Below are 25,232 nucleotides of genomic sequence, written 5' to 3'. Positions count from 1 at the left end.
TACCGATTTGAAGGCTAGTCTCCCGCCTCCCGATTCCTGCATCTAGAAACCCGATGCCAGTACTAATTAGGTTACCTGCTGCTCTAATGTGCGTCTTCATGCAAGGAAGTTATTTAGAAGAGAAATCTGCCCAAAGAGCCTTCTCCTCTGATTTATTCCTTGCTTCCTCTACTGACCCGTCACCTGTGCTGAGTTAAGTTATAACACCCGTTTGAATGTTAGGAAGTGCTATACAGAGTCTGTTTCGTGCACCTGCCCCGCTTTTTAAACAAGCATTGGCAATACAATAGGTGTCGCATTTATACAAGTTTGAGCTATTGACATTGCAAATGACAATGCCTTTTATTTTTGTTTTTAAAACATAAATAAAAGGCATTGTCATTTGCAATGTCAATAGCTCAAACTTGTATAAATGTTAGACCCATTCCATTGAAAATGCTTATTCTCTTTTTTGCTGAGGGTCAAACTCTGCGGATGAGGAAAATATGCGCTGGGGCCCCAAAGTGCCACGGGAGCCAGAGAGGGGTCGTGGCAGAGAGCAGGGAGGAAAGGAAGCAGAAACCTAGGGCAGCATAAAGGTGAATGTGACAGAAAGTGCAGGAGACAGAGAGCACATGAGGGACAGTGCACAGTGAACCCCGGGAGTATAAAGGGTAGAGACAGAGTGGGTGGAAAGACCTGAATAACGCAGAGCCTAGCTTCAGAAACATTTCTATCTACATGTTATATGACATCTCTTTATTAATGTAATAACTGCACTTTCGCAGTTGCTTTATTAACCTTCTTGCTTCTCAAATTTGCTTTAAAATGCACCATTTACCCACTCTATTTTCAAAATGTACAGGGGGAACCCCCCCCCCCCCCCCCCCTGAAGCCCACTTAAGATGTTCGGTCACGCTTGCTGCGCTCTCCCGCCACGGTGCACTCCGACAGAAAGGTTACGCCTCACCGCTTTCAAATATCACCAGCCACCACTGCCTGTGATCCATTTTGTGTTACGTCTGACCCGTTTCGTGTTACGCGTTATTCAGGTCTTTCCACCAACGCATATTTCTCCCTCTTATCGAAGTTGAAATGTTGGCATGTATGCAAGGGTACATGGCTGTACTCAATAAAGGAAAGTGCCCGGAATAAACCATTCACCTTTATGCCCGTTACATTCCTTCACACGGCCCTCAGTGACGTCGGGGCCTCGAATTCCAGGAAAGAGGCCAATGTGCGGCCTACCTCAGTGCATGTTGTTTTCATAAACCGCAACGTCACCGAGTGACTTCGAATGGGAGAGTCCAACATTTCATAATCAGCCGTCAGCGCGTGGTTCGGATGGGAGAGTCCAACTTCCAAGAAGACGCTTAAGCAATTTGCAGTGTTTGCTTCCACCGCAGCTTCAAAGCCTTCTAGGCGCCTGCTTTCCTGTGAAATGACTTCTACCCCCAAGTAGAAGATAAGGTAGGCGTGATACTGTTTGTAAACACCTGCTAACCTTACCACCAATCGATAATGCGGAAATCAGGCGCGTGGGGGAGGTGAAAGAAGGTGAACAAGGAAGGGAAAAAGGAGCAATGGTTAATGATTATGTCGGTTCACCCTGAGGACACCTGTGAGGACCTGAACGACGGAAACAAGGCGCAGCGTTACCATGGCAACTCACCTGGACTCCATTCAGAGAGGCGACACCCATGTACAGGAAGACCCCGTACAGTACCGGCATTGGAATGAACTGAAATGGGGAACAGAAGGGAGAGAAAGGTTATTAGTCGCACAAAGGACCGTGTGCCCAAAACTGAACGTTCTCAACAGACATGCATATCTAAAACCTATGAAATGTATTTCATATTTTATGAAGTGCTGTGCACCGCCTGGCATTTCATCTATCTCATTTGGGTATTTCCCAAAGCTGAAGGGAATGGGGGCTACAGTTGCTGCTGGTGCCTCTATCGTTTTCTCCAGCTCCAAGCGGTTCATAGCAGCAAGCAGAGAAGGGGCATAAGCAGAGACAGCTGAAAGAGGAAGGGAGGGAGGAAAGAAAGATAAAAGTAAGGGAAAGAGAGCAGAAGGAAAGAGAAAGAGAAAGGGAGTGGGACTGCTGTGAAAGCTTTTGCCAGGTCTGCTTGTGCTTCCTAGGTCGCCCCTGATAGCTTGTATTACCACTCACTGGAGTTGACACACATTTGCGGCTTGTCTGTTCCTTTTTATGCACCCCACACATGATTTATGCTTGGTTTTATCCTGTGTGCAGTAGCACATGTGTGCAAAAGAAGGAGGCGGGCCAGTGCTTAAAATGGAAACATGGAAGTGCAGGTACTCACTAGTACCGGAGTACCTGCTTGTTTGTGAGAAGTGCCTACTCTCCAATTGAATGTAAACACGTCTAATAAGCTGAACAGTACAACATTACACGACATGACCTTGAAACAGAGACGTCACCTTTCTATGCCTTGGTTTAATCAACCGTGAAGGATCAATGCACGGACACGACACTGCTGGTAACATGATTATGCAAGCTACGTGTGTGTGATTTAAAAAGCAAACTTGACAGCCATTTACCACTTCACTGGTTTTAATCAGTGACCGGTAAGTTTTGCATTTTCCAACGTGTACACCACGGTACTAAAACATGCACATGGAAATAGTACAGAAGCCGACCTGTCGTTTTATTTTGCGAGTAGTGGTCTGCGCTTTCGCCGCACGGTTTTCATGCTATATCATTTGTTGTTTGATCTCTGCCTATTTTAAGGGTTTGCGTATCTGGTTTTTACTGAACTGAATACGTAACAGCAGTGCAATACAATCATAGTTAGGTGCAGTGATAGCAAGCTACCACAAGGTGGCAACCAAACGCTGTCCCTTAAACGTATGTCTCAATACATCTTTTTATGGTCTGGCTAGACAGCACAGCTGTCGCAGGACACTTATGTGAGCACCTCTAGAGAGGGGCTTTAGCTGCGCCTACATGTTGCCAGCCAGGAGTATGTTTTGATTGTGCTTCCGCGAATAATGTGCTTGTACTCCTCCAGCTGTGATTACATTTTTTATTCAGCTGCCTGAGCTTGAATTTCAGGGGCACACACATGACATTGCAATGCTGTAAAAGTATGTTAGGTAACTAGATAATTAATGGTGTTTGCCTTTCTCTGGAAGAAGCACAGCTGGGAGGAGGTGAGCCATTAACCTACATAGATTTTTGGTCTGGCTTAACAGTGCAACTGTCGCCTGATCTTTAAACCTACACCAATATTATTCTTTTTTTTTTGTCAAAGTTATTTTTATTGATTTAAAGACAGAGGTAAAACCAATCAAACAGAGCGACAAAAATCAACGGGTCCCACAGGGGGGACTCCGGGAATGCCCACCCACCAAAGCATTGAGATGCAAGGAGGATAATCCACATTGGCACTTCCAAGTCAGTATCCAATCGTATTAGTGGCTCTTATCAGACCTCCATCAGTTTGCAGTGAGCGATAAGCCCCGCCTCCATCTAGGGACATCTCAGTGCCGGAGTCCTCTATAGTTCAGCACCAATTGCCGGCAGTCGCTTAAACAAAGGAATCAACAGTCCCCAACCCGAACCCACCCCCCCACCCCCCCTCACCCGTGGTGGCAGCTCAGTACTCATTCATACTCAGACGCATACGTTCCCAAATCAAATCTGAAACAGGTGGAGTGCTCGCAGTGCTGACGGGCAAACTGCTGACGGAAGGCCCCGGGATAGAAACCTGACCAAGGGGCCCCATGTAAACATAAAGTTCTTAAAATTGCCCAGAAAGATATCGGACACTCTTTCCAAACTCAGCAGTCGCCACAACCGCGCATGCCATAGGGAGGTCGCCGGCGCCGTCGGCTTCTTCCATGCCGCCGCCAGTGTCAATTTAGCCGCACCTAGGCACAACCATATAATCCGTTTGTCAGCTCTAGTCTGGTGCGTCAGCATCGGGTCACGGAGCCCCAATAGGACATAGTCCATGGATTCCGGGATCGGATATCCAACCACTTCTTTAATGTGAGCCAGTATCTCCGACCAGAAAGGCTTGATGGTTGGGCAATCCCACCATATGTGGCGGAAATCTCCCAGCAAACCGCACCCCCTCCAGCACCTGTCGGAGGTCGACGGGAAAATGCGGTGCAGCTTGGACGGGTAAAGGTACCAGTCATACATAAGTTTCAAATGAGCCTCCCTAAGGCCAATCGAATGGTTGTGGGCCTTGACATCTCTCCACAGCCCCTCCCACTCGGCTGTCGAAATGTCCCGCTCAAGACAGTTCTCCCAGTGTTCCATATATCGGGGCCTCGGGAATATCACCGTGTCCAAGAGCAGTTTATATATGAAGGAAATCGTACCCTTCATACAAGAAGTGTGGATGATAAACGTCTCGAAGGACGTCAGCTGTCTCGTAGCAGCATCTCTCACTGCGGGTGAAGTAGCCCAATGTAGGAGTTGGGTATGATGGAACCTTTCAGTGGGCGGCACCCCATAGTCCCTCATGCAGTTGTGGAAGGTAAGGGGTTCCGTCCCATGGAACAGGTGGGTAAGCGCTCTGCAGCCCCCCTCACTCCACTGTGCAAACGGACCACCGCGTTCCGCCGGCGGGAAGGACGGATTCCTATGGATAGGGGTAAACGGTGACGGAAAGGTGGTCCATCGGTCATCTCCAGTGACCGTGTCCCACACTTTCAGGACAGTACCAGTAGGAGTGCATATATAGGCGTTTTTGGGCCGGTCCACCTTGGGTTTCCAGGCCAAATCCCAGATGGATCTCCCAGCTACACTACGCTCCATATGTAGCCAATGCTTCTCCGAAAGGGGTTGAGACCATTCCACCAGCACTCGTAATTGCGCCGCTTTATAGTATAAATGCATGTCGGGAAACCCCACCCCCCCCTCTCCCCGCGGCCGACGAAGTACTGCATACGGAAGCCGAGCCCGGCCCCCCTGCCACACAAATTTCAACATCAGGGTTTTCAAGCGCCGGAAGAAGTCCAAGTCCATAGGTATGGGGAGGGCCTGGAAAAGGTACAAGAATTTAGGCAGTAGCACCATCTTAATCGCATGAATGCGACCAAGCCACGAAATGAACTTTGGCTTCCATTTCTCCAATTCCCCACGGGTCGCCGCAAATGCTGGGGGAAAGTTGGCGGCAAACAACCCACCCAAGGTGGGGGTTAAGTTAATACCCAGATAGAGCAAGGAGGAGGATGACCACGAAAGAGGCGTAAGTGTTCGCACCTGTTCAACTACGTCAGGGGGCAGTGTCAAATTCAAGATGTACGATTTACCCATGTTAACTTTAAAACCCGCCACCCTCTCAAACTCAGACAGAACCTCATGTACTTGAGGCAGCGAGCGAACAGGGTCTCCTAACGATAAGAGAACATCATCCGCGAACAGGGAAATCTTATGCTGTTCGCCAGTGAAGGGGATGCCTGTAATCTGTTCCCTTTCCCTGATCGCAATCGCCAGTGGCTCTATACTGAGCGCGAAGAGGAGCGGGGAAAGCGGGCATCCCTGCCGCGTACCGCGGGAATGGGGAAAGCAGGCAGACCGATGTCCATTAACCAACACCCTAGATTCAGGCCGATCATAATTAGCTCGAATCATTCGCACAAAGTGGGGGGAGAACCCAAAGGCTTCCAGCGTTAAATTTAAAAATCCCCAGTCAACACGGTCAAATGCTTTTTCCGCGTCTAGACCCACCAGCACGGCAGGTAAGCGAAATCTGTCAGCCTTTTCGATCAAATGCGCCACTCGCCGCAAATTGTCATGGGTTTGTCGCCCTTTGATAAATCCAGATTGATCTGGATGGATAATGGCCGGCATCAGATCTTGAAGCCGCTTCGCGAGAATCCAAGAGTATAGTTTGGCGTCCAGGTTAAAAAGCGCTATCGGACGGTAGGAGGCGCATTGGGTGGGGTCTTTCCCAGGCTTGGGGATAATGGTGACTAAGGCCTCCGCCATTGATCTTGAGGTCCGCCCCTCCGTAGCCATGGAGTTGAAGAGGGCAACCAAAATCTCGCATATTTCACCCGCGAACGTCTTATAAAACGTGGCCGTGTACCCGTCAGGTCCAGGAGCCTTGTGGAGCTTAAGAGCTTTTATAGCGTCCATCACTTCTTCCCTCAAGATAGGGGCCGATAGGAGCTCATTCCATTCCCTGGAAACTCGGGGTATGGGGAGGCCGGCCAGGAAGGCGGACTGAGCTGTCCGATCTAGGTCCTCCCCTCTGTATAGAGTCGCGTAGAAACGGCTAAAGATAGCAGCCTTGTCCCCATCCCTGTGTTGGTCCCTTCCAGTCTCATCCTTAATCCCTCCGATATATTCCCGCTCCCGTTTGTCTCGAAGCTGCCTCGCTAGGTGCCTACCCACCTTGTTCCCCATCGAATAGGAGGTCCGTCGCAGCCGCAGGAGTGTGAATTCCGCTCTGTTATTATAGTGAGCCCGGAGCTTCCCCCGAACCGCAGTTAAAGGCCGCAGGGTCACCCGGGAGGGGTTGGCTTTATGCGCTTGTTCCAGTGCTGCTAATTCGGATTCAAGAGCCTCTCGCTCCGTCCTCCTTTGCCTATTAAGAGTAGCATTGAGGCTAAGGCAGGTGCCCCTTATAGAGGCCTTGCATGCATCCCAAGTAGTATACACTGAGGTATCTGAAGGCGGGTTAAGCTCCAGGAAATCTCGAATGGCTCCCCTCAGCTCCTTACATGCAACGTCATCTCGAGTCAATGCCTCGGGGAAATACCATTTCCTCAAACCATCCCCCCCCACCGACCACTGCAACCCGAGCACAACTAAGCTGTGGTCCGACACTGAAAGTGGGAAGATGCTGGACATCTGGACGTCCCCCCTCAATGCTTGGCTTATGAAAATGTGGTCAATTCGAGAATAGGACAAATGTACATGTGAAAAATAGGTGTAGTCCCTAGATTGGGGGTAAAGGAAGCGCCAACTATCAACCAGCCCCAGGTCCCCAACCCGCCTCTGCGTCTCAGTGGTAAAGACTCCCGCCCCTGACCTCTGTGTGCATGAGCTATCCAGGGCCTTATCCCACACCATATTGAAGTCCCCCATTAAGAACAACTGGCCCTCCACGAATTCCCCCATTTTATCCAGCAAGGACTGCAAAAAGCCATTCTGCGAGGCATTAGGCCCATACATCACCACAAATGTGCACATACGTCCATACAGCAACCCCTTCACCATCAGCCACCTTCCCTCCTTGTCCCCGCTCACCCCCCCCGGTTGGAAACGGAGGGACGCTCGAAACATTAGGGCAACCCCCCTGTGTTTAGTGGATGCAGATGCCCTGTATATAAGTGGGAAGTGCCGATGGCGGAGCCTAAACTCATCCTTCCTGGCTAAGTGAGTTTCTTGAAGTCCAACCACATCCAGGTGGTGGTCTGTCAGGTACTTCCACACCTTCTGCCGCTTCTGCGGGGAGTTGAGTCCCTTCACGTTCCAAGTGCCTATACTAATAGTCATAATGAGTCAAGGGACGCACCTGCGCCATGTCACAAACAGACGAGGAAAACCAGGACACCCTTCCCCATCCCTCTACCAATTCCTCGTCCGTCTCCAACCACCCCGTGCACCCGTCTCCCCTCCCCCAACCCGCCCCCCACTGTGAAATGCAAAGCAAGGTTGGCACCCAAAATCTGAAGAACAGACAGGAATTGTAAAACACACATCCACCCCCATTCACATCACCCCTCATACACATCCACCAGCCGCCACCACCGGCCCCCCAACCCCCCTTCAAGCCCCTGTCCCCCCAACTGAACTCCCCCCCCCCCCCCCTAGAACAAGGATCAACAAGATGCAACTCAAGGCACTGAACCTGAACTTCGTAGTCTTCAGTTCCAGCAGGTCATGGTTCGAAAGATCCCTACTGGACTGGGATCGGGGTAGGGGTGTCAACTCGGTGACCCCCAGGTCCAAGGTCCGGGGCGTCTTCTCCAAAAGTACCATTATACCCCGGGGACCTCAGGCCAAGAGCCCCTCCGACGCCATTCCATGATGCCGGGGTCACGCTGCTCCAGAACTCGTCTGGGAATCCGCCATGGTGGCGGAGGCCACCGAAGCCACCGCGGCCCCTCTCTCCTGTACCGTAGTTGCTGGGTCCGGGCGTCGCCGCTCCGGGGAGGAGCCCACCCTGTGCCAGGAGGAAGAGCGACGCCGCCTCCGGAACGGCGAGCCACGAGCCCCCTGGGATGGTTCCGTTTCCTCAATGCCTAGTAGATCCTTCGCCTCGCGCAGGGAATTGATCTGCCTCAGCCTGTTCTCCCATCGAAAGATAATCCGGAAAGGATGGCCCCAGGAGTAGGAAACCCTGCGTTCCCGGAGGAAGGCGGTCACAGGCCGAAAGTCCCTTCGCTTCTGCAAGGTTGTCGCCGCCAGGTCCTGGTAAAGCTGGGGGCGATGGCCTCTAAATTGCAACGATGTGATGGTTCTAGCTTTCCTCAATATCTGTTCCTTTACCTGAAAGTCATGCACACAGACGAGGATATCCGGCGGCGGGCCCCCGCCCCTCCTGGGCAGCCCCACTCTATGCACTCTGTCCATCTGGATGTCACGCACCTCTTCATCCCCTAGGATCTGGAGAAACAAGGCTTGAACGTAGCCACGCAGGTCCCCCGCTTCACCGTCCCATGGCACCGCCTTGATACGAATGTTATTTCTCCTGGATCGGTTCTCCAAGTCCTCTGCGTGGGTCTGCAAGTCCAGATTCTGCTCCGTGAGGCGTATGATGTCCTGTTGGAGCTGGTGCACATCATTCGCAATGCCAAGGTCATGGTCCTCCAGTACCGCCACCCTCTCGCCAATCCCATCCACGTCTCTCCGCACTTCCCTGAGGTCCGAGGCTAACTGCGTACGGAGCTCAGAGATGTCCTCCTTAATGGTGGCGAAGAGCTCCTTCATGAACGCTTTAGTCGCTGGCGCCTCGTCGTCTGATTGTTGTGAGGACCCGCTGGCTCCCGGCGACGCCGGTTGCTGCGACGACTTGAGGGCCCCCTCCTTCACTGTTTCCCCCCCCCTGCGCTGCGGGTTGGACATGGCCGTGAGTGGTCGCTGCACTCCTACCACTAGGCTCCAGTGATCCGCAGCTGGGAGGATAAGTCTCAGATCGGTGACCTTCCTTTTCGGGACGGCCCTTCAGCAGTGCTGCCTCACCGCCCCCAGAATGTCCGCAAATCTGCCAGTGCCGCCAGCACCCGGAGACCCCTCCACTCCAGGAGGTGGATAGCTGGTGGCGCGATCCTCACCCCGGAGTTGGCGCTCAGACACAAATCGGGCGTGATCCCTCCGCAGCCAGCGCCCCCGCCAGGTCCAAGGATGATTAGGATCGGGTCTCCAATGGCCGCATTGTAAGGCCCCTCCAAGATGGCGTCTCGCGCGTCGTAGCAAGAGGAGTTCGCCCCTCGTGCGGGTGATTGCCCTCAATCCGGTCCCCTTGCTCTCCAGTTGCAGTCCCTCCACCACTTCCGGACGGGAGAGCCACCACCACGGTCTCAATGCTCAGCCTACTGATGGTATGCTAAGGCTGTGCTTGGTGCCCCCCAGGCAGCACTCAGTTCCAGAGTAAGCGCCCGTCCGAACCCCCCAGCGCCCTCCACGGACTCTTCAAAATGGCGCCGCTGTTTCCACCGCCGAGACCGCCCACTCCGTGGCCAGGTCGCAAGTGTCCTGATCGCTCGGGCCGTTCTATGCGCTCCCCCGCTGAGGTTCCAGCGTCACTGCCGCTGCTCAACCAGGCCAAGACGCCGCTCCTCCACAAAGTCAGTGTCCAGCTCGCAGGATGTGCTCGAGGGCCTCAGGCCAGGGCCACCCCCAGCAGCCAACTCCAGGAATAAGCAGGGCCGGTCCGCAGAGCTCCACGAAGAAGTCTCCCCCAAAATGGCGCCACAGACGTAACTGGCGGTCGTGCCTCTCTCTCCGGCAGCGTCCAGCTCAGGCAACCCAGCCTCTGTATCTCCCCCGTGCCAATCCGCCTCCACACAGATGCCAATGTCCGGGTCCAGAGAGGCAGGGCAGCCCACAAAGTCCCCCGGGAGGCGCAGGCCAGTTCGGCAGCAAACACTACTGCCACTGCAGGGTTCACTCTCTCCCCCACTGTTCTGGCACACTTTGCGTCCGGCAGCTCGGGAACTGCGCCCCCACGGGCTCCCAGTCACTGTGGCCCCGCCAGGCCCGGACCGCGTGCGCTCCGGTACTCCCAGCAGACTCAGCCGGGCACCTGCCTCTGGTCCGTTCCGCGGTCCGCTCTCCCGCAGGCCAGACGCTCCAGTCGTCACCCCCCGTTGGCCGATCGTCCTGTAGTCCGGACCCGGCTCCAAACAGTCAGGGTTCCCGCTACCAAGGCCCTGCCCAGCTCCGCTCCGATCGATTCTGGGGGCTCCCAAGTTCCCCTGACCTGTGCTGCCGATGTCTCCTCCTGAATGCTCCGATGAAGCCTGTCCTCCGCTTTCGCCGGACGCAGTGCTCGGACCCAGGCACTAGCGATATCTTCCGGGACCGGAGGCCGCCCCGTCCCGGTCCGGCTCCGCAGTTACGCAAATCTGCGGCTGCAGAGGCCACGACTCGGCTCCTCTGTACCGGCCTCCACAGACTTCGGAACTCTCCGCTAACGGCACCGGAGCACGCCGCCAGACATCTGCGGTCTCCGCCGTCGATAAAACTCCGGGCAGCACCCCCGGGACCCCGCTATCCGGTGCTTTGTTGGTCTGGTGTCGGAGAGGCTCGAAGAAGCGTCCTACTCCGACGCCATCTTGGCCACGCCCCAGTCCACCAATATTATTCTACACTTGTTAGCTTCCACACAAATACACATGCTGTTAACTTGTAATGATTCACGTTACCATACAATATTAATTTAAAGCTAAACGTATTGGCATTGCCAATACTTGTTTATGGTCCTGCTCGACAGCGCAGCTGTCATTAGACAATTATGTGAGCGTCACTAGAGAGAGTCTTTGGCTCCACCCACATTTTGGGAGCCAGCGGTACATGCTTTGATGGAAGTTGTGTGCTTTCACACATGGACTGCTTGCCCTCCACATAGCTGTGATAATTTTGTTTATGCATCTAACTGCCTAAGCTTAAACTTCCAGGGACACACAGGTGACATTTGAATGCTATTACATTGTATTAGACAACTAGATAATGTATGCTGTTTTTCTCTGGCAGCAGCACAGATGGGAGGAGAGCAGTCATTAACCTACACAGACTTTTAGGTCTGGCTTGACAGTACAAATATCACCTGACCCTTTAACCCATACATGTATATATGAATAAATGTTGGTGAAATGAATACAGAAGTGTTGGTATTTTACAATACATTAAATGATTTGGATTAAAGAATTTATACTCCGTGATAATCTATTGTCTCATTGAGTTGTATCAGATTTGTGGTAATCTTTCCCCTTAGTTTCTGGTTGGTATACACTACAACTGGAGGCGATCACAGGGAAGGTGGCCTTCTCGGATCAGCAGGCCACCATGGTTTTGATTATATTTTAATAAAACAAACTTCTTTTTCTAAATGTTGTCCATTTTTCTTAAAGAAAATGGGACGGAATTTAATAGAAAGGTGTTTTTATTTTTGTCTTATTTTAAAGTTGGCAGAGGCCTACTGCCTACTCTTAAAAAATAAAATGTATATTCAAAAAGGGTAAGGGATTACAACAGAGGCGCAACTAGAGCCAAATTTCGGGGGGGTGGGGGCACAGAAAAAATTTCGGTGGGGCTGAATCTTTAAGCAACATGCAGAGTAGTGCTGCAGGGGCTCTTAGAAGGGGTGAAACAACAGCAAGGCCTCATTAACATGCAAATGGTCTTTTAAAGACCTGTGAAGTGCTCAGGTGCGGCTGTGTTTGTGCCCGGGAAGCTGTCTCAGCCCGGGCTGCCACACACGACGGGAGCTGAAGCCCTTTGAGTCCAATGGGTGTTGCGCGCCTGGATTACAAGGGACATCCCTTAATTTTTACGAATGAATTATTACCTTCTATGAGGTGCTTGTAAAATCTCAATGTTATGGGGCCGGATTTCAGATGGAAAATGCTAATATATTAGATAATGACTTGGTTTTGGAAGGAAAGCCTACATCACGGCCCTCTAGATAAATTTTTAGCCATTCGCAATCCCATTTTTGGAATCGGAAAAAAACTTTTCTGGCTCCTAAAATCGGATTAGTACATAAGAAAAGGTATTATATTGACTCTGTATGCCAAATTGAAGCATTTGAGGCAGTCAAAATGCTTAGTAGACACGGCCCCCCTTTTCTGTGTCAGCTCGCACAGTAATTGGACTGGCAAAATTGAGAATAAGTCCAAAGAATAATATTCTCAATTTTTTCCCCACATTTAAAAATATAAACAGGCAGGGAAATAGACAGGTTTCTGTCTGCATTTATCTGTAAACATGGAAAACAGCGAGCCTTCTATATAAATATGTGTGGAAATAAATGTAATGGATCTAGTAACTGATAAACCATTCATACCGAGCTCTTCAGAATGCAGGATGTTGTAGAGATATTAATTTGTGAAAAGGATGTCTGAACAGGAGCACACCCACTGCACATATGAATACTGTATGCAAACCCCACTGGTTCTTGTGCAATGATTGAACTACTTTCAATATTTACCTTCAGAATTGGAGCCATAAAGACAGACACACCGGTAAGGAGGAAGACCACGGTCCCCGTCACTCTTTGTTCCCTGAAAACAAATCACACTGTTATCATCTATGTTAAATCGTCTACCGGTGCCTTGAGTCACATTCTACCTCAAATCCAAGAGGAAGTGAGTGAGCCATGAACAAACTGGGATTTCAACTGTACTCACCTTGAAACAGATAATTTTGTCGGATGTTAACAGTAGTAAAAACAACAGTGCTTAATTTGTGCCGGTGGGTGCAAGTAAGGGACATTAGACATATTTCCGGTCATCAGATATTGACTCAGAGTGGGAGAGAGAAAGGCAAAAAAAAAGGGGGGTAAACAGGAGGAGGAAAGGAATGGAATTCATTGACAAATGGAAAAAGCAGGTGTGAATAAGAACCCACAAGACTGAGAGAAAGGGACAGTTAGTGTAGTGGAGAAGTGTGGCTCACCGGTTAGAGGAGGCAGACCCTGATGCAGAGGTCAGACCCGGGGACCAGGGTTCAATTCCCGACGCGGCAGGGTCTTGAGCTCATAATGTCCACGGACTCGATAATTCTCGCCTCGGTGCCTACTCGAATCGTGGGTTCACACTCTGCAACTCTGGGCAATAGCTTGCTTAATCTCCACTACGGCCCCACCGTGATGGGATGTCTGGTCTTCACCTTGGGGATGCCCAGTAGGGGTAATCTTGCAGGGAAAGACCAGGACGGGTTCCCAAAGCAAGCGCCTTGAGACCTTACGGTGATAAGGCGCTATACAAGAGCGTATGATTACGATTACGATTATAGTGTAGACTAGGCAAAATAGAGGCACGTTGGGGAATCAGGACTAGACAGGGTAGGTACTCGACAACCAAGACATTCTGCGGTTCCGGTGCTGGGCTGTGAAGCAAAATGTCAGGCCACTTGACCTTGTGTTCTTTTTTTAACTAAACACAGATGAACAAAACACTCACTGTAGTGCTGGTGATAGACTGGAATAGAAACACTTTCCATTGATCTTCTCTTTATCCACACTTACATAATTCTAAAGAGTGCTCGCTTGGCAAACAATCAGTAGGAGGAAGTGTTTCAGTTATGTGTGTAGCACTTCTCATTTTTTTCTTTTTCTCTTCACCTGCAAAATGTTGTGCTTCCAGGGTGGGTGTGCAGACTTGCAAATTTCCACCGCAAATTCTACCTTTTGCAGGTGAAGTTTATTTGGTGTACAAAGTGCTTAGTGAAATTAGACTCTTCCATGTTATATTTAACCATCAGGCAATTTAAGTTCATTTTTATAGTGTAAATAATTTTAGGATTCTTAACAAAATTCCATTGCAAATACATCAGAGAATGGGAAAGGCTGGGAAACAAGTTCTGGTGTTGGAACAGTCCAGGCGTCCCAGAACACAGGGGTCTGTATTAGGAATAGAAAGCACTGTCCCTGTTTGTTGTTAACTGGCTGCACCCACCGCAGACTGATTCACTGCCGTCTGCACCCTATTACAGTAAATGTGCTGTCGTCTGCACAGCTGAGAATTTGTGCATTCAATGGGGGCAGTGCATTAGTGAAAGGTGGAGCAGCTGTTTGAAGCTGCCGGTCAGCAAGAGGCCTGCATTTGAAAGTGGGGCAGACATTCCCCTGCAGATGAATGCAGTGAGGGACTGCATCTCCCTGTAGGAGGATATCTTGGTGCGCATAGGTTTAACCCCTTCCATGCTCATGACGAGCTCAGCTCGTCATGAGCCACGGTTCCCGTGTGCTCATTACGAGCTCAGCTCGTCATGACCTTTGGAACTCTCGCACGCTGGGCAAATTCCCCTGCTGTACGAGCGTTCTAAAGAAACGGGTGTGGTTATGACGAGCTGAGCTGGTCATGAGCACCCGACCACCGTGGCTCATGACGAGCTGAGCTCATCATGAGCACCTGGGTGCTGCACGCGCCACCCCTCCCCCCAGCACAGCGGGGGAATGTGGCTAGCAGACAAGGGGTTAAGCAGTGCCCTCAGGGGACACACTGACTGTGCGATAACACTATGTGGAGCACATCAGTGCGCCTCAGGACAGCTCCTTTGCCTCTGCACCCTCATTTGTAATACGGCACGGGCACAGAGGCAAAGTGCTTCCTCATTTATAGAGGGTCACAGCCCCATACAAAGTCGGGAATGCATCTGGGAGATTGAGGCAGGCGAAAGTGTGTGTCCGCAGTGGCGTAAAGAAACTTGAAGGGTCCTCCTTTCAAAGTACACGGAGTACCCCCTTCCGGAGTCAGTCAGGAGCTCACATGCCAGGGTACTGTGCTGAGGGGGCCCCCAGTACCACTGGGGCCTATGTTACGCCACTATTTGTCCGTATAATAGAAGCAGCAGTACCAGCATCTGCAGCCCTTCCTTTAACACCACAGTGTCCTATGGGTACAAAAAATGAGCCAAACTGCCCGGTGTTGTCCCGGAGCACTTACTGTAGAAAGTCTTAAGAGTGAAAGTTCCCTACTTGCTACATTTGGTGTCCTGTACCCTGTGAACGCCATGGGACCCCCTGGCCGGATTTCAAACATTAATCCTGTAATTTTATTTGTTTCAGATATTACTTGCATTTTAGATATTTGCTGTTATTCTAAAGATAATGAACAGAAAAAAAAAAGAACAACTGCTTTTGAGGATCCACCACCGCATAGCACGACATAAAAGAAAGAAAAGGAGTGAAGAAGAGAGTGTCTGAGGATAGGAGGATATTTACAATGTTGGGAGCATTTTTAAAGTATGCACTGGGATCATCAGCTAGTTTAATACTGAGAAAACAGTATTGTGCATTATTTCCAGAAGAACATGAAGCTCACACTTTTTGGGTCACTTTACGTACCTCACTCCCAGAAACTTGGGCTGCTCTCCGGGCGCGGAGGTCTCGGTCTCCATCTTCAAGCTGTCAATGTGTGCGATGGAGATCACAGTAGCAGCGACATACCAGGGCAGACCCATGAAGGAGCACACCACCATGAGAATCGCCACCCAGAAGAGGTCCAGGTGATAGCCGGCACCTTTCTATAAAGGACAACAAGACCAGCAAAGGGGAGTCATAAGGGTGAGCCAAGCTTCAGCAACAAACATACATCTTCATGATCCAGAAATTGTTTGCATCACAGACTAGTAATCTCTGTAGATCTGGAGACTTTAATGTGATCTTCAGCCATGGGTGATCTGCCAAAAGCATACAACATCCTCCATCTAATTTTCCTTATTCAACTGTCAACTGCTCCAAGAGAATCAAGTATCTAATGCATATATTATTGTCAAAATGACAAATTAGTTCAGTACATGAACAAATGAGATTCAACTTAGTGATACTGTCTTACTTACAAATCGATACAGCCAACCAGTAAACAGTTAAAAATATTGGAATTTTTCATGAAAGTGTGTATAGAAAGGCTGGGAATGTTTCGCATCGATCAATCCAATAACCTTCTTTGTAGTTATGTATGGGAAGTTTCTCACAATATTTGAGAAATCAATTTTGCGTGTCTTGTTTTTAAAATATACATTCATCAAAATATAGCGTGGAGAATATATATATATATTTTTAAATGTTTTAATATTACACCATTTTTATCAAATGTAATTGCTTACTTATACTTGGAAGGAATTAACAACTAGATCTTTTAAATCTGTTTGCATATGCCTTTGCTTAATTTAATTATTTTCTTAACAAAGTTACATTTGATTATGAACCTGAAAAGGGCCTGATCTCAAAACACCAAAGGTAGGAGGTTTATGTGGGAAAAATATGAAAATATAGCAAAATGAACAACTGATGCTTCATGCCAAGCATCCTAAATAGTGATATCGATTTCTATATTGATTTATTAAGCGCAGTATGATTTAGTACATTGAAAAACTACGATTCTCAGCAATAAATACGCATTGGCAATGCCAGTAGATCTGATTTGTAAATTAAAGTGCCTCTTTGGTCACTGATGAGTACAGCATTTAATAAGTCACCATACAGGTACTCTGTCACTCAGCCTTGCACTCATACACTTATTCATCTCTACCTAGTGACTCATCCTTGAATTCACACACTTACCCATCCACAGTTAAACATAAGCACACACACGAACTCAACAAGCATATGCAAGCTAAATTAAAAGAATACAAATAAAGTGAGCAGTTTTGGGGTCTGTCTTGGGAGCTCTAAAAAACATAAAACAGTAAAGAAAAAAATGAAAGGTGACTTACAAAAGAAAAAAATTGAAAACTAAATGAGTGATCCACCAGTCCAAGCAATTAAGCTTGCTAATTTTCTACAAATGTCCGTGTGATCAGGCAAAATGTCATCACTTACAAGGCAAAATGACAGAAAAAAGGTAAACCATTGCCCCATACATTAAGCTGTCATGGGAAGAGGTAGAATGTGAAAAACACTCAAACAGACAGAAGATGACTGTCCTAAACACCCTATATGCATGTATATGTATGTACGTAGAGCATTTTCTATTACAAGGGCCTGGCAAACAACTACACCTGCCATCCTAAGAGGGTAAATCACATGGAGAATCTTCAACTCCAACAGTCTATTAAAGGAAGTAATCAACATCAAAATCCTTTAAATAGCAATCCTCTAATAAACGTCAATTGGTTTTAATATATGATTCTCACAATAAATAAGCTAGAACTACTACGTTTGTTGTAATTTTCTCTAATACACAGATTGAATCAATAGAATTGAAGATAACCCATCCCAATGAACCAATCATGTCTCTACCCTTTTTTACGTGGCTTATCACTGCAACCAACCCAGGCTTCCTATATGGTGTTATCGCAAGGTAGTTACAGTTGGCAAAACGATCCACAACTCCTCTATAGAAAGTCCAACAAGGATGTTAACCATGCAAATCATCACAATTTATCTGAAGGGGTAATCATCACTGAGTTAATCTGGGAGAGCCTATGTGAGGAAATTCTAGTATACAGCCTGCAGCACAGTGTAATAACAATTCACCCTTAAAGGCCTATTGGCTTTAGGAAATGCATTTGACAACAAGTATATCAGGACTATACCAAAGATCGAGTTACAGGATGCATCTGTCTTGCAGGTGCAAACTAATGCAACGGATGAGGCCTCCTTGATAAGGGCCAGGATCCGTAGTCCTGTGGTGCAGTACGCCTGGGCCAATCTTGTTCGGGTCAGTAAGTTACTGACCAGAACAAGATTGGCCCAGGCGTGACAACCACCACGAGCATACCTGAGCAAGCTCGCATCCCTCATATTACAACACACGGGGACCTGAAGTACATTTCTCTCCACCGTCCATAAACTTACGAATGCCCTGAAGAAGTTCATTGCTTAATGAAGGAAACCCTTTGGCTGGAACTTTGTATTGTTGGATGACATTGAAAATAAAGGATTTATTTGATACAACAAAGCAAGTCAACATACTTTATTGAGAATATCACCTTGGTAGTGCACCACTCCATCTTTGGTATAGTTCTCTCTCTGGCAGCTGGCACCCAACAACGGCAGGTGCAGGAGTTGTATGTGCACACTGACTCGAACTATCTTTTTTTAAACTACAAGGGGAATATAGCAGGGATAGTGCAGCTACTACGGTCCGCCGTTGCTCGCCTTCTTCCATTCAAGTATATCAGGCCTTATGCCTTGTAAGACCTTTTCATAATTAACAGAGCAGATCTATGGCATTTGACATAACTTTTCCCAATGAACCAATCAAACCTACAGTCTTAATCATTAATTTGTCTCCATAACCAACGGAGGTCTCCTGCATTGCACATATACTGGCAACTATCAAGAATACTATCAAAAAATTACAAATATATTCAAAATTACACTTTGCAAATCAATATGCCATTCCTCTGAAAAGGTCCTAACAAAGATGATCACGCTGCAAATATTCCCCTTCAAGTATTTGTCAAAGAGGGCACCTTACACTAACACCCTTGCCTACTACAGTGATCTGGGAGATTCTGTGTAGCAAAATATCTGTTTACAGCCTTTAAGACAGTGGAATGACAAACCACCTTAAATGCTTATTGGAATTAACAGATGCTTTTGACATCAAATCACACAGGCCTGCTGCCTTTACCGCACCTTTTCATAATACATAGCCAGAGCTATGGCATCGGACTTAAACGTTCCCAGTGACCCACTCAGTCATTTCACCTCTACCATTGGTTTTGTAATATAAACAACTCAGCCCTACTCAATTCTGCAGATGCTTCCCCACAAGGCAACCCTCACGTATATAACCATGTACAGCACTCTGCCGCCTTTGGCTTGGTTTATGCTATAGAAATACCTTATCATTCACATAGACATAAATATACCCTCAGGAGATTATAAATGTACACAAACTACAGTTGGTAAACCATATTCAACCCCTCCTAGGAGTATCAGGGTGCAAATCTCTACTCTAAGGTTTTGTCACAAAGGGCAACTAATACTAAAATCCTGGTCTACTTTAGTAATCTTTGAAATTTCCTGTGGTAAATACCTGTCTGCCAGCGTTAGCACAATGTAATGACAATGCACTTGTACAGGGCTATAGCTTTAATATATGCTTTTCACAATAAATAAGTCATGCCTACTGCCTTTGTCATAACGTTTTATAATACACAGATCGGGCCTAAGTTAATGATCATTGTCTTGTCGCCATAGCCAACGCAGTTCTGAGGTACTGAGCATGAGCTTTCTCACATGAAAAAACATGCAAAGCAAACATTCTTTTCAGCAGAAAAGCACTACTTCTGTCCATCAAAATCTGTACTCACCGGAAACAACATTTGGGCACAGCATTGCCCCTCGATAATAAAAGCTTTAAAAACTAATTTTCTGTTGCTCACATAAGGTATAGTGACATCTGCTCTGACTAGCCAGACTTAAAAACACCACTGTATTGTTTTACAGAAATCTAACTTTGCCCTGTAATGGTGATTAAATATCAGGAAGATATATCTGATTTATTATACATAGTGACCCACATAATATTTAAAGCTATTTATGAGAAAATACCTAATGTATAGAAGCAGGGCATAGTTTAATAACTGCAGTTGCAGCACTAAACCATAACGTTGACATGTAACATTCTTTAAAGCATAATACAAAACTTAAAAACTAGTACCAGATTGTAGGAACTTGGGATACTGGTTGGGTGGTGGGGGGGGCATACTCAGGCAGCAACCACAATTCTGGCCATGGTGGGACATAAGCAAACCCCAAATTAATTAACCTGTGCTTAACCCTCTGGTAGCTTGGCACAAAACAGTCAGGCTTAACTTAGAGACAATGTGTAAAGTATTTATGCATCACTTCAAACAGTAATAACATGGAAACACAACACCAGAAAACTCTTAACACCAATTTAGAAAACACAGTACAATTTAGTAATTATTTGAGAACCAAAACAACAAAAATCCAACTATGAGTAAAAACAGTACCTAGAAGCACAAAGATTCAACTGTGGTTATGTGGCTGTGCCAGACCAGGACAAAATCACAAGGTGAGACTGACGTCGATGAAGCGTGGGCTAGATACAGGGTCCAAGTTAGGCCTGCTGAACAAAGTACTTTACATCCTAGTTGCGGACAGTAGCCATATCCCATAGTGAGTGTGCGTCATGCAGTGGCAGTTCAGATGAACTGCAGGTGGCGATGTGCGGGCTGCGTCAAGGATGCAGCAGCGGTTCCGATGAAGCCATCAACAAGGCTCTGCGTCGTCAAGGATCTCATAGATGGAGGCTTACGATGCAAAATACTGCTTTGGGGATGAGGTGAGCAGAGGGAGTTCCAGTGCAGGGCTGTAAGGCGATGCGTCATGCTTCAGCGGTCCTGCTACAAAAGATCACAGTTAGGCTTGCAGGGTACTTTCAGACCCACTTCCAAGGGTCCAGGACTAGGATGGCACCACTTGGGGGACACGACTCCGAAAAGACAGAGTCCAGGTGCTGGTTCAAAGTGGTTAGAGACTTTTCTGTTCCTGAGGCTCTAATCAGGAGGCCAGCCCATTAACCCTTGTGGTGTTGTGTTCAAGATACAGGTCCAGTCCTCTTCACTGAGGCAGCAGGGCAACAGGTCAACATAGTAGCAGTCCTTCTTGCAGCAGAGCAGCACAGCAGTCCTTCTGAGTCTTCCATAGGTCCAGAGGTGTACTGAAAAGTTGGGTCTGTGGGTCCAATATTTATAATTTGTGCCAGCTTTGAAGTAGCAAAAGGTTTTGGAGGTTCCCACCCAGAAGTGTTTGGAATTTCCTTTCTTCCTTCACTGGCCTCAGCTTGTCTGGGGGCACACAAAACTAATGTGAAACCCTTTGTGAGTGTGCTGAGGCACAGGCTTTGTGATGTGCAAGTGTGGTATGTGACAGCTTGGCCCCACATCAAGTAAGAGATGGCCCATCCTGCCAACGCCTATTACCACCTTGTCTCACTGTCTAGGAGCGACACACAAAGACCAACTGCCAGCTAAACCTAGTCATGTGTCCCAGAATACAGATTGCAGGCACTAAATGGTTGGAACAAGAAAATGCCAACTTTCTTAAAGTGGCATTTTAGGAACTGTGACTTAAAATCTGACTTTACCATTACAGAGAGTTTTACATTTCAGTTCTTTAGACACATACTTATTAATCCTACCTGCTCCCAGTTGAAAGTTATCACTTAATAAATGTAATAAGGTAACTCAATGTTATCCTATGAGAGAGGCAGACATTGCACCACAGAAAACAAATGTAAGAGTTTTTCACAACCGGGACCTGTAAAAGTTAAAAGTACATGCCCTACTTTTTAAATACACTGCACCCTACCCAATGGACTATTTAGGTCTACCCTAGGGTTGACTTATATGTATTAAAAAAGGAAGGTCTAGGCCTGGCAAAAGGTTTATTTTGCCAGGTCAAAATGGCGATTTAAACTGCACATATAAGCTGCAATGGCAGGCCTGAGATATGTTTACAATACTACTTAGGTGGGTGGCACAATATGTACTGCAGCGCACTAGTAGCATTTAACAGGCTCTGGGTACACATAGTCCCACTTTAAAAAAAACTTTATTTACCATTTCAAAGAATAACAATCATCAGATACATATTACCATTGCAACACTTTGAAGAAAAAAAAGAAAATGAACAGAGCATAAGATTGACACTTTACCACAGCCAAAATTGAATATCAACTCCATAATCAGAGGGTCCTCTGTTTCAATGCAATATACATTTCACCTTAGGGTGAATAGCTGATCAGACGCACTGTAATATGACATGTGAAACCTCAACACACCCCAGTGGGGACTATCCCAGATAGATTTTGTGGTGAGGAGAGCTGGCCAAGTTCTAGCAAATAGGTTTTTAGGGGCCCCCATATGTCCCTGGGTCTGGAGGTTTGCTGGTAATGTAGAGCAAAACAAGTCGCTGTTAGTGTTGCAGTAAATCAGGCTATTTGACCATGCCTTGACAGTAGGAATACGCTGGCTCCCCCAGGCCACAGCTATTTCCCTTTTCGCTAATAATAATGCTATTGAGGTGTAGCGACGGAGTTGTTTGGAGATGTTCCGGACAGAACGCAAAAGTGCAACTTGTGGTGGGGGCTGCAGGTTTAAGTCAGTCATCCTAATACAACATATACCCCCCTCCAATATGCAGCAACTTTCGTACGATTCAAGGTAATGTGGGCACCCATGGTCCCACTTTACTAGGGGCTTAAGTAAATTAAATGTGCCTATTGGATGTAAGCCAATTTCACCATGTTTAAAGAAGAAAGCATGCATACTTTAGTACCGGTTAGCAGTAGTAAAGTGTGCAGTCCTATGAGCCAAAAAAAGGGTTCTGAAAACAGGAGGGTGAAGGCAAAAAGTATGATGATGACCTTGCAGAAAGGACCATGTCTAAACAGATACTGTTATTTTTACCCGCAAGCAGATCTCCCACTGGGGAATATGTTGTGTGCGATCTAGAATCTAGATAGACTTTCATTCATATAAAAGTGTGACATCAATTAGTTATGGATCATGTGATCATTTTCAATTAATATCTTGGTTACATCTTAGTAATTGCCTTAGTTATAGAAAATGGTGATCCATTCTAGTGACCATGTTGTAATTCAGGCTGATGTATGTAGAGAAAAAATACTGAAGTAATTTCTATTAATTAAGTGGGAAATATTCCCCATAGGAGCCAATTACATTCTGTGCGACGTCAATTAATGAAACCATTGTTTTCCTGGAACAAAGACGAGGAAACAGGAAATCTCTTCCAATAGCTTGCTCTTCAAAATATCTCCCATGTCAATGATTTTGGTATTTGCTTTGTTGGCAAATTGTTCAGGAAGTAAATCTCTACATGCCCCCCGCCACGCAACACCACACTGCTGTACATTGCCATACAAGTTGCACGCACACACATCCCTTCCCCCTCCCACCAGCACTGTGTTCCACCTGGCTGAATGTTCACAACCAAGGCAGTGTGCAGCTTTGACATCTAACCTGGGAGGGTGGAAATTGAAAATCTACTGAGTCTCATTCTCAGCTACACTCTGGACAGGGGGAAGTATCTGTTTCCCCTGCCAATGGAGAATCTTTTCATTGCTCACAGGTCATCGTAAAAGGCCTGCATTCTAGGTAAAGAAATGCCACCTCTGTTCATCAGATCACTGAGCAGTGGAGGAACCTACACCACATGCTCTAGAGAGAGGAAGGAACCGGACACCTGCTGCAGCAAACCTCAGTTTTTAATAAAGGATGAATGTTACCAAAGGGGCAGAACACTGTTCAAATATGGCCGACGCAGTTGAGAATTTCTAACTCTATATATGTGAGACATCAGCTTTTAAGCACAAGTATTATTAGAACACTGAAATGTTGAGAGCTCCACTGGGGCGGATGAAGTGATTCAGGACTCATTATTGCTGGTATGGAACTTCTGCTCTAACATTCCAATGATTTCTTTCTGTTTCTCCCTGATTATTTTAGAATATTCTACCCTAAGAACATGGAATGTTCTAGTAGTATATAGCCCTTCTGCCTCTGGTTTACTGGTTGTTAAAAGCGGTCTCCTGTCTTATACTCCCCGGCCTGCGGCTCAGGGAAAAGGGCATTTAACAATTATAATCCTCAATAGTGGGTTAGAATGCTGTATTGTGTTATTATTTGTAATTGATATTTGCATAGCATTCAGTCTGCAATAGTCTCTGAAGTAGAATTTGACATCCCGGTATTATATATGGACAAGACCTATAGTTATAAATTAGAAGCTGTCAATTACTAACATATTTTTTCAAATCGCTAATCATTGCTACTCACTATATAATAGTGCTATTTTTCATGTGTTCATGTTTATTTACAATAAGAAGAGGCAGTAATAAAAAGTATGGAGGAGATGCAATAAGACAAAAAGAAACTGAAGGTTGGACCGGGCTAACCCACTGGGCAATTTGGGGAACGGCTGGGCTGCCAGCAGGCAGGGGGCACCGTTGCAGCAAGGCAGCTCCTCTTTTATTGGGTGCTGCAATATCTGTATCTGCACCTGTTCCTGTAAAGGTGGGGACAAATGTGGCACTTAACCCCTAACTGAGGAGGCAGGTGTCAGTTTAGCCAGAGCTATTGGCTTTGCCAATGTCTTTAAGCTATGTAGTAGAGCATTGTGGCTGATCTGCAGAATGTAGAAAAGTTCATATAAAAAAGCGTTATAAGCACTTTTGTCACTTTATATATAACCAAGAAGCCAATATGTACAGCTGAACGGCCCTATTAAAAACAGAATCAACTCAAAACATATTCATTTCTTAACCATAAGATTATCTCATTTCACCTCTCCTTATTTTCTCTGAATTAGATTGTTATTTATTATAATATGTTTTGATGTTATACACTATATTATTCAATTGTTTCATCTTTTGTTCAATTGTAACTCTGGTACTTTTATTATTACTCAATAAACATTATTTAACAAAAAAAGTGTTCTAGTTTTTTCGTTCTTGCAATGCTGGCAACTTTTCCCTGCCTGTTCTAATGCTTGTTTGTTATAATTTTTTGTTTGTTATGGGGGTGAGACATAAACAACAGGAGTGTGGAGGTTGAGAAAAACAATGCGACACTAGCAACAGAGGGACACTAGAGTAGAATCAACAGATTTCCAGGGCAGATCGAGGTCGTGCTGAGAAATGCTGAGGTGGTGGTGTTTTGCTGTGAAGGTGATGCTCAGGTGATGCTGAATGATACTTGGGTGGTAGTGAGTGATGCTGAGGAGGTGCTGAGGTGGTGGTGTGGTGATTCTGAGTGATACTGAGGTTGTGCTGAGTAATGCTGAGGTGGTGCTGAGTTATGCTGTGGTGCTGAGTTATTCTGAGGTGGTGGTGCTGCACTGATGCTCAGGTGGTACTGGGTGATGCTCAGTTGGTTCTGGCTGGGGTGACGCTGTGCTGATGCTGAGGTGATGCTGCCCTAATGCTGAGGTGATGCTGCGCTGATGCTGAGATGGTGTTGCACTGATGCTGAAGTGGTGCTGCTTTGGTGCTGAACTTCTGCTGAGGTGGGGCTGCACCGGTGTGGAGGTGATGCTGCACTGGTGTTGCGCTAATGTTTAAGTGGTGCTTTGTTGGTGCTGAGTTGATGC

At 47.0% G+C, this 25,232-nt stretch overlaps 1 protein-coding gene across 8 annotated transcripts in view; it reads right to left on the bottom strand.

The window, feature by feature from the left end:
- The window catches only part of SLC4A4 (solute carrier family 4 member 4), an 893,491-nt gene that overhangs the window by 26,607 nt on the left and 841,652 nt on the right, over positions 1-25,232 (bottom strand). For all 8 annotated transcript variants that reach the window (XM_078676409.1, XM_078676410.1, XM_078676411.1 and 5 more), the window contains exons 19-21: positions 15,486-15,664; positions 12,627-12,699; positions 1,652-1,720 (exon numbers count right to left, since the gene is read on the bottom strand). In XM_078676409.1, the coding sequence (XP_078532535.1) occupies positions 1,652-1,720; positions 12,627-12,699; positions 15,486-15,664 (321 nt within the window). The remainder of the gene's footprint in view (positions 1-1,651; positions 1,721-12,626; positions 12,700-15,485; positions 15,665-25,232) is intronic.

Source organism: Lissotriton helveticus, chromosome 2_1, assembly GCF_964261635.1.
Source record: "Lissotriton helveticus chromosome 2_1, aLisHel1.1, whole genome shotgun sequence".
In the NCBI taxonomy this organism is placed as follows: domain Eukaryota; kingdom Metazoa; phylum Chordata; class Amphibia; order Caudata; family Salamandridae; genus Lissotriton; species Lissotriton helveticus.
Note: the sequence above shows the minus strand (reverse complement) of the source record. Positions and strands in the feature narration are given on the sequence as shown.